This window comes from Bison bison, unplaced genomic scaffold (genome assembly GCF_000754665.1).
Source record: "Bison bison bison isolate TAMUID 2011002044 unplaced genomic scaffold, Bison_UMD1.0 scf7180017864491, whole genome shotgun sequence".
Taxonomy (NCBI): Eukaryota; Metazoa; Chordata; class Mammalia; order Artiodactyla; family Bovidae; genus Bison; species Bison bison.
In genome coordinates, this window is record NW_011495050.1 from 2246211 (window position 1) to 2255395 (window position 9185).

The window sequence follows — 9185 nt, forward strand, 5'->3', positions numbered from 1 at the left end:
TTTTTCCAGTGGTTATGTATGGATGTAAAAGTTGGACTGTGAAGAAAGCTGAGCTTGAAGAATTGATGCTTTTGAACTGTGGTGTTGGAGAAGACTCTTGAGAGTCCTTTGGACTGCAAGGAGATCCAGCCAGTCCATTCTAAAGGAGATCAGTCTTGGGTGTTCTTTGGGAAGACTAATGCTATAGCTGAAACTCCAGTACTTTGGCCACCTCATGCGAAGAGTTGACTCACTGGAAAAGACTCTGATGCTGGGAGGGATTGGGGGCAGGAGGAGAAGGGGACGACAGAGGATGAGATGGCTGGATGGCATCACCGACTCGATGGACGTGAGCTTGGGTGAACTCCAGGAGTTGGTGATGGTCAGGGAGGCCTGGCGTGCTGCAATCCATGTGGTCGCAAAGAGTCAGACACGACTGAGAGACTGAACTGAACTGAATCCTTGTAGAAAACACTTCAACCAGTGATCTGAGTTGTTGCTAAAGCGCTGTCATCTGCGCTCCCATCACAGAGACCATACTCTGATGAAGGCCGCACCAGCCTCTGCTCCCATTTGTGTACAGGATGCTACCTTGGGGCTTGAAACCCTCTTGGACTTCTGGAGAATGAGTAAGGTACATTTTGTACATGCTTGAGTCCTTTAGGAAGGACAGAGACAAGCATGGGGGAAGGACCGTCACTGGCCACGTCTGGCAGTAGTGTGGCTACTTCAAGTGCACAGTTTTATGCTGAGGTCTTCAGGTTTAATATGACAGTCCTAGCTCCTTTCCTTGGACAAGAATTCAGTTACTGTCCCAATCCCGTGCTAAGTCCTTTTCATTACTCTTTCATTTCATCCTTATTAAGGTAACCATACTTCTTAGTTTGCCTAGGACAGTCCCAGTTTCTGCTTTTGGCCCAGGTGTGATTACTGACAGTGCCTCTCTCTTTCCACTCTTCACTGCTCACTCAGTTTAGATGACAAACTAGCACAACTTAAACACCATCCTCAGGGGTTATTTTTGACTAATACTGTCTGGTTTAAGTTTAATTTGAAGCATGAGATATACAGAATTCTTCCTCTTTTTCCTTTTCCTTTTCCCACTGCCACAAACATACTCAATTTTAAAATCTTATCTGTAATTACTCTGTTTCACTCTAAGCCCTGAGAGTACTTCCTGCTGCTGCGGCTGCTAAGTCGCTTCAGTCGTGTCCGACTCTGTGCGACCCCATAGACGGAAGCCCACCAGGCTCCCCCGTCCCTGGGATTCTCCAGGCAAGAACACTGGAGTGGGTTGCCATTTCCTTCTCCAATGCATGAAAGTGAAAAGTGAAAGTGAAGTCGCTCAGTCGTGTCTGACTCTTCGTCACCCCATGGACTGCAGCCCGCCAGGCTCCTCTGTCCATGGGATTTTCCAGGCAAGAGTACTGGAGTTGGGTGCCATTGCCTTCTCCAGAGAGTACTTCCTAGCAACAGTAATCAGTGAAACTATTAAGCGACTTAATGAAGCTCTAACAATTACATTCCCACTAGGTGTTTAGAAGTCCAGCACTGGCATTTAATAAAATATCATTCTGCAAAGACGAAGTTGTAAGTGATGGTGACAGATGTACTAGCCTGATTATGTTAAACACATTTATGGAAAAGTAGGATAATGATTGTTTTAAATGTTCTATAATAATTCAAGCACAGGGTAGAATGTTCAGGCTATATTTTGTAGCCTTTTTGTCTCTGTGTCTGTCTCTCTTCCCTTCTCCCTGTCTCTCTCATCTATCTATTATTCATTATCTATCTATCTATCATCTATCTGTCTATCATCTATCTATCCTATCTACAAGACTTTAAGTAGGGCCAACCTTCTGCAAAAATAGAAAGCAACATTGGTTTTCAACACTTATGTTGTGTAAAGGGGATGTTAGTTGCTCAGTCATGTCTGACTCTTTGTAACCCCATAGACTATAGCCCACCAAGCTCCTCTGTCTCTGTGATTCTCCAGGAAGAATACTGGAGTGGGTTGCCATTCCCTTCTCCAGGAGATCTTCCCAACCCAGGGATCGAACCCGGATCTCCTGCTTTGCAGGCAGATTCCAGTGGTTATGATCCCTCTTTGAAGTCACATGAATTTCAACAGAGCACCCACCCTTTGACAGAAAGCCTTAACCTAACTGGAATGGGTCCACTGAAGGAAAAGCAAGGATCGCAGAAGTCAAGTGTGCAAAGAATAAAAGGCACTTAGTGATCTTACAATCACGCCAGAAACAGGTAGTTTCTTGTATCACCCATTTAGTTTGTCTCTAACTCTCAAGATTAAACAGCTCCGTAACTGCACTTAGTTTGATTTTATTGAGCAATTTTATGTTGAGAAATTTTTTTAAAATTACTGGCCCTGAAGCACATCTTCTTCAAGTCCCAGCTTCCTGTTAGTGAACAAGTTTTCACTGATGCATACAATTTCTTCACACCTTTTCATAGACACCAGTGCTGACAACATTATTCATGATATATTCCTAAAAGCAAAGAGGCATCTATTAGAGTTGGTACATGATAGGTTAAATTTGCTCTGTCCCTCTTTCCCCAGGCTGCCTACTCAGGCCATAAGACAATTGAATGATTCGAAAGGCATGCGTCAAATAGTAGCATCAAAAATTTTTAAATTTAGAGAAAACTCACCACTAACATTTTTCCATCTACAATTTTTCTTTTGATCGTTGTCTCTTTACCAAGCCATTTTTGAACATGAATCATTGAGCCACCATCTAGTGTTATGATGCTCTATAAATGTAGAAAGGAATCAGTCAGAAATAGCAATTCATGGCATCCTAATGACACAAGACTAGATATTTATTTTTTAATTTCCATTTTGAAATTCTTTTCTCCAAAATTCTTACATCAGTTCTTGTTCCAATTTAATACCCTCAAACTAGGGAAGTCTCAAAAGATTATTCAAGTGATGCTCTTTTCCCCCAGGTAAGCAATACCTAAACTGTTTGTGAATGATTGTTCCATATTCTGTTTTATAAAATGACAAAGAAAGGGCTTCTCTGATGGTTCAGTGGTTAAGAATCCACCTGCCAATGCAGGAGACAAGGGTTCAACCCCTGATCTGGGAAGATCTGACATGGCGCTGAGCAGCTAAACCCGTGTACCACAACCATTGAACCTGTGCTCTAGACCCGGGGAGCCACCACTATTGAAGCCCAAGCCCTAGAGCCCTAGAGCCTGGGCTCCACAACAAGAGAAGCCATTGCAACAAGAAGCCTGTTCACCACAACTAGTGAGTAGCCCTCACTCACTGCAACCAGAGAAATGCCCGTGTAGCAACAAAGACCCAGCACAGCCAATAAATAAATAAATAACATTAGAAACAAACAAAAACTGACAAAGAGAGATCAGAGAAGCAGTGAAAACATGTTGAGTTTTTGGGCCCTAAATCATTTGCCGAAGAATTGACTTTAGAGATGTGTTCTATTAATTAACAAAATAAACTCAAACTGACTGGGTGAATTAGAACAAACTATGCCTAACTGCCTTCTAGATTTTTCCTGATTATGAAGCAGGAAGATTTAGTTCTTACCTTCACTTTCCGGTTATCTATGGTGGTTTCATCAAATTCTTCCCCTAGCTTGAAGGAGATCTCAGAGTTCTTGAAAGCACTTTGAGTTTTGATGCTAATCTTATCCCCGTCGGCACTAATAATGATTCTTGGCTTTGCTGATCCTGCAAGGTTCTGGACTGCAACACTCACTCCTGTGGGAATGAGTGAGAAGAAAACTCAATGAGTAGAGGAAACAACATGCCTCCTTAAGAAGTTTAGGAAGTGCTAGCAATCATTTTGGAAAGCAATTCAAAAAGAACGCATCCTCTCCCCATTGACATTTTGGATAGTATGCCATGTTTTCTTTAGTGCTCTCTGTATCAGCTGGTTGAGCCAAGCCTCCCAATCAGAAGACATGTCTAGTAATTATGCTTGACACTTTGAAAGCTAAGTTCACTTTCTGAGACTATTGTGCTTCATCTAAAATCGCTGGGACTCTTGTACTTCATCTAAAATCTATATTTGTGTGGTGACTTTCAATCGTATGCTTGGGCATTACCTCATGAAGTGTTTCAACAACAGTATTTCAGTAGCACGGGGTATTACTACCCTCATTTTAGAGATGAGTATACTGACTCCCAGAGAGGTAGAAAGGCTTATTCTAGATGATTCGCTTGGTAATTAACAGAACTGAAATTTAAACACAAGTTTTCTAATTGTCCATAAACTTTAGCATGCTTTTTTTTCCTTAAAAAAAAAAATTCAAAGTATCTAATCTACTCTAAAAGAATATGACTTATAAAGTGCAGGCTTCTCTTATTTGTAGGTACAATTCAGATCTGGCTGAATACCATGAAATTAAAAGATGCTTACTCCTTGGAAGGAAAGTTATGACCAACCTAGATAGCATATTGAAAAGCAGAGACATTACTTTGTCAGCAAAGGTCTGTCTAGTCAAGGCTATGGTTTTTCCAGTGGTCATGTATGGATGTGAGAGTTGGACTGTGAAGAAAGCTGAGCGCCGAAGAATTGATGCTTTTGAACTGTGGTGTTGGAGAAGACTCTTGAGAGTCCCTTGGATTGCAAGGAGATCCAACCAGTCCATTCTGAAGGAGATCAGCCCTGGGATTTCTTTGGAAGGAATGATACTAAAGCTGAAACTCCAGTACTTTGGCCACCTCATGCAAAGAGCTGACTCATTGGAAAAGACTCTGATGCTGGGAGGGATTGAGGGCAGGAGGAGAAGGGGACGACAGAGGATGAGATGGCTGGATGGCATCACTGACTCGATGGACGTGAGTCTCAGTGAACTCCGGGAGTTGGTGATGGACAGGGAGGCCTGGCTTGCTGTGATTCATGGGGTTGCAAAGAGTCGGACATGACTGAGCAACTGAACTGAACTGAACTGAACTGAGGCAAATTAGACAATTTGGCTGAGAGCCTGGCCCTGCTATTCACGTTGGGAATTGTCCATTGTTGAACTTGTCTCCTGCAATAGTTGAGCAGAAGGGCTGACTCCCATCTCTTAATATTGATATAGAAATCGATTTCACATTCATATTATGGGCAGATGGGAAGCCTCTGACTACATAAAAGCAAAAAACTTTTATATATAGTTTTTTATTAAAAGGGAGGTCTCTCTTATATGTTAAAATTGCTTAATTAAATGTTAAAAAATTACTATTCTTCTAGCATTAGTAAAGAATAGTTATTATTAGTTATTATTAGTTATCTGAGCTATTGTAAATGATATTCATTTCAACTTGAATAAGAGCTAAAGTAGGCAGAACTTACAATTCTGAGAGATGTCCAATAGTGGGAAATTTCATGAGTAAAAATATTCTATTTCTATGTGTTCTATTTCAACAAAACATTTGAAACTCTTCAAAATAAGGTTTTAAAAATCTCCCATGTGTATCAGAACTCTAAAAATTAACCCACTAGAAATTTTGCTTGTTGTTATTACTCTTTTGGAGTTATAACTTAAAGTAAACCTTGAAACGAATTTAGTTAATAAATTTAATTATAGATAGGTATTGCTATCTATAATGCGGAGCTGGGAAAAGCTATTTAATGAAATTACCAAGATAAAAAGAAACTCTATCATGAGGGTAGGATGAAGTATTTTCAAAAAGGATATATGGTCTAAAAATATAGATAATAAATTAGAAGGAAGTATCTGTGAGCCTAGTATTGCAGAAAGAGATAATTATTACTAGTAATAAAAGAGTAAATGTAGATACATAAACTTTGTTAACCCCATGAATATACCCTAAGATCCCAAATGAACAAGATAATTGTAGGAAAATTCATTGTAAAGTGCAAACCCAACCACATCACAAAAAGCATTGCCAGTTTCCAAATCTTGGAAAGCTATTTCTCACCCAGTTCTTTCATATATTCATCAAAGTTTTCTCTGGAGACCAGTTTCCAGGTTCCCAAGAAGGGCTCAACCATGATGGAAAGCTTGCAGAGAAGAGGTGCTCACAACCAAAATCCAAAGACACTTAAGCAACACACTGCTACCAGAATCTTAATTTAAAAGACTTCTTCATCACGTGACTCTTCTGAAATGGCCAACGGGGAGCAGCAAGACCAAAGATTCTAGGCACCAGTGTTGACTCATTTTATTTACTTTCAAATAAAGACACAGAAAATTAACATGTTAAATTGCATTTAAGTCAATGATTATAGCTTCTAATAAACAGATTGGTAACCTGAGAGTCATCTGATAAATATTGTGAAATGGAGACAATTTTCAGTAGAGATAAGCATTTTGAACTATGAATGCTGAGTTAACTCTGAAGGAATAACCCAACAAATGTCTAATGAACACCTGACTGAGATGTTTTCCTACTTGATACAGGGACATCCTTGCTTGCTGTACCTCAGCTGCTTTTTATTTGGACAAGTCACAGTGCCAGAGTACTCTCTTCATTATAAGAATATGCACCCCTCCCTTCCTTGCAGGGCTGATGAATTGATACTACTTAATGTAACTGAAATGTCTACAGTTGATTGGAGTGAGGAGTAAGGTATCATTGCTGTTAATTAAGAGTAATTGCAGAGTGGGAAGAAAACTAGCAATTATCATTGATGGTGTTTTATAATTTAAGTTCTAAAAATGAGGGGAAGCTAACACTAAAATTCATCTTTTAGGATAACAAAGAAATCTTGATATTAAAATAAGAGTAATTAAAATATTAATATTGATAATAAATATCAGAATATCTTGATGTGAAAATAAGATTAATTAAAACTTTAATCTTGATAATTAATATCAAGAAATGTTGATATTGAAGTTGTGAATGGAAGTTTTAGGTAGAAATATGGTATTTTGAGTCCCTTGGACTGCAAGGAGATCCAACCAGTCCATTCTGAAGGAGATCAGCCCTGGGATTTCTTTGGAGGGAATGATGCTGAAGCTGAAACTCCAGTACTTTGGCCACCTCATGCGAAGAGTTGACTCATTGAAAAAGACTCTGATGCTGGGAGGGATTGAGGGCAGGAGGAGAAGGGGACGACAGAGGATGAGATGGCTGGATGGCATCACTGACTCGATGGACGTGAGTCTCAGTGAACTCTGGGAGTTGGTGTTGGACACAGAGGCCTGGCGTGCTGCGATTCATGGGGTCGCAAAGAGTCGGACATGACTGAGCGACTGATCTGATCTGATCTGATGGTATTTTGATATCTTCATTCTAAAAGAAAGATGAAGGCAGGAAGTAGTTTAAACATCTGTGCCATTACTTCTAAAATCATTTTCTATAACCCAAGTAATGGAAGTGAACTTTAGGCAGGTAAGGCCTTTACCGGGAAGGATTGGATTCTGAGGTTGTAGATTTACCTGACAGCTTTGAACTCCAGTTGTTTTAAAGAAGGCTGGAAAATTAGAGTGAAGAATAGTATTTATACTATTATCTGCCTAGGTCAAAATATTCCTTCAAGTCAAAGAAATCTTCATTCAGACCATCTACTTGTGGGGAAATTATACACACACACACAAAAGCAGATGCTTTGGCACCACAAAGTTAAATCTTAAGTGGTATGAAGAATTTATTTTGATGGAAACATATTAAAAAGTTGTTTATAATACAATATGGGGGAAATAGTTAAAATATCTGGAGGGCAAAACAAGGAAAGAAGAAACCTTAGAGTCAGTTTTAGGGAACTGAGACTGGACTGAATATAAGTGCCTCAGCAGTTGAAAGCACACTCAGAGGTGATGCTCAAATAAAGAGCAAAAGAATTGATCTTGCTTTCCTGGTTCTGGATTTGTATGTGCTCAGCCTGAAACATGGCAGGCAAACAAGACTATGCATGTTTGCCGGGGTGGGGTAGCATAACCAAGGTCTCCCCTTAGTCTAACCAGTTTTGTTCCAAGTATTCTACCATTGATTGATTCAGAAATCAATCCTGTGGCCCATGAGGCAAAAGAGAAGGTCAAACTTCTGCCTTTTATAAAATTCCCTCACCCTTAAGAGAGAACCAGAGGGACGGTCCCCTCCTTGGCAACTTTTGCTCTCTTGTATGATATTTAGGGGCTTCACAGGTGACGTTAGTGGTAAAGAACCTGCCTGCCAATTCAGGAGATGCAAGAGACACAGGTTTGATCCCTGGGTCAGGAAGATACCTCGAAGAAAGGCATGGCAACCCACTCCAGTAATCTGGCCTGGAGAATCCCATGAACAGAGGAGCCTGGCAGGTTGCAGTCCATAGGGTCGCAAAGAGCTGGACATAACTCAAGCGACTTACCACATACACACACACACACACACACGATATTTAGAACTGCTGCATCCATTCTGTTACCAACTCAAAAATGAGGCCAAAACTGAGAATGGGAGAGAGGAAAAGGAGGAAGAACTCAAGACCACTTTGTTGCTGGAATCTTTATAAGGAGAATTGATGAATTCCATTATTATTTAAAAAACGGTGTGTCTGAGTTTTTGTTCCTTGCAGTTTAAACCTTCATAATTGGTATACCTCTGTAAATAGCTCCACCTAAATTTGGACTTTGAAAACCAATTCCAGGACTTCCCTGGTTGTCCAGTGGTTAAGTTTCTGTGTTTCCAGTGTGGGGGGTGCAAGTTTGATCCCTGAACAGGGAATTAGATTCCGTATGCCATTTGGTGTGGCAAAAAAAAAAAAAATATTAAAAGAAAATCCTATGTATCATGTGATATTGGCTTCATGCACAGTATCTCCCAAGTCTCCAGATCCAACTCAGAATCATGTCCTTTGTGAAACTGGTTCCAAGCTGGCTGATCCCTGTTTATGTGATACGATTATACCTTAATAGAAGTATATTCTGGAACTTTTCTCACAGTATTGCATCGAGTCCTCCTCCAGCTGACCCCTGATCTCTTTCATGAGTACATCAAGTAAAGAAAATATTTCTGATTCACTTCTGAATCCTTGAGGAATAGTGCCCGGTATATTGTAGGTACTCTATAAATGTTTTATGAATGAATGACAAGAGGAATAAAATGTGTATTTTGTTTTAACTGACAGTTTCCCTCATCACTGATATTAATCTCTCTAACAAGTAAAGACAAAGATTTTTTAAATTAAAAAAAATATTTATTGTGGTGAAAGTCACATAAGACATACTATTTTAATCATATTTAACTGTACAGTTCAGCGGCATTAGGTACATTCACATTGCTGT

The 9185-nt window shown here is 39.8% G+C and overlaps 1 protein-coding gene across 1 annotated transcript; it reads right to left on the reverse strand.

The window, feature by feature from the left end:
- Nucleotides 1-2303: 2303 nt before the first annotated feature.
- On the reverse strand, nt 2304-5991 carry FABP9 (fatty acid binding protein 9, testis). Its single transcript, XM_010863408.1, has 4 exons — nt 5899-5991; nt 3554-3726; nt 2650-2751; nt 2304-2486 (listed from the first exon to the last, which is right to left on the reverse strand). The coding sequence occupies exons 1-4, from the start codon at nt 5969-5971 to the stop codon at nt 2436-2438; spliced, it is 399 nt and encodes a 132-aa protein (XP_010861710.1). The 5' UTR covers nt 5972-5991; the 3' UTR covers nt 2304-2435.
- Nucleotides 5992-9185: the final 3194 nt, after the last annotated feature.

What these genes read in the sequence shown, in the direction of transcription:
- FABP9 (XM_010863408.1), bottom strand. Translation starts at nt 5,971, where the DNA reads ATGGTTGAGCCCTTCTTGGGAACCTGGAAACTGGTCTCCAGAGAAAAC. An exon ending in TAGATAACCGGAAAGTGAAG is followed by an intron (nt 2,752 to 3,553) that starts GTAAGAACTAAA and finishes CTACATTTATAG; the next exon opens with AGCATCATAACACTAGATGG. An exon ending in TAGATGGAAAAATGTTAGTG is followed by an intron (nt 2,487 to 2,649) that starts GTGAGTTTTCTC and finishes CTTTGCTTTTAG; the next exon opens with GAATATATCATGAATAATGT.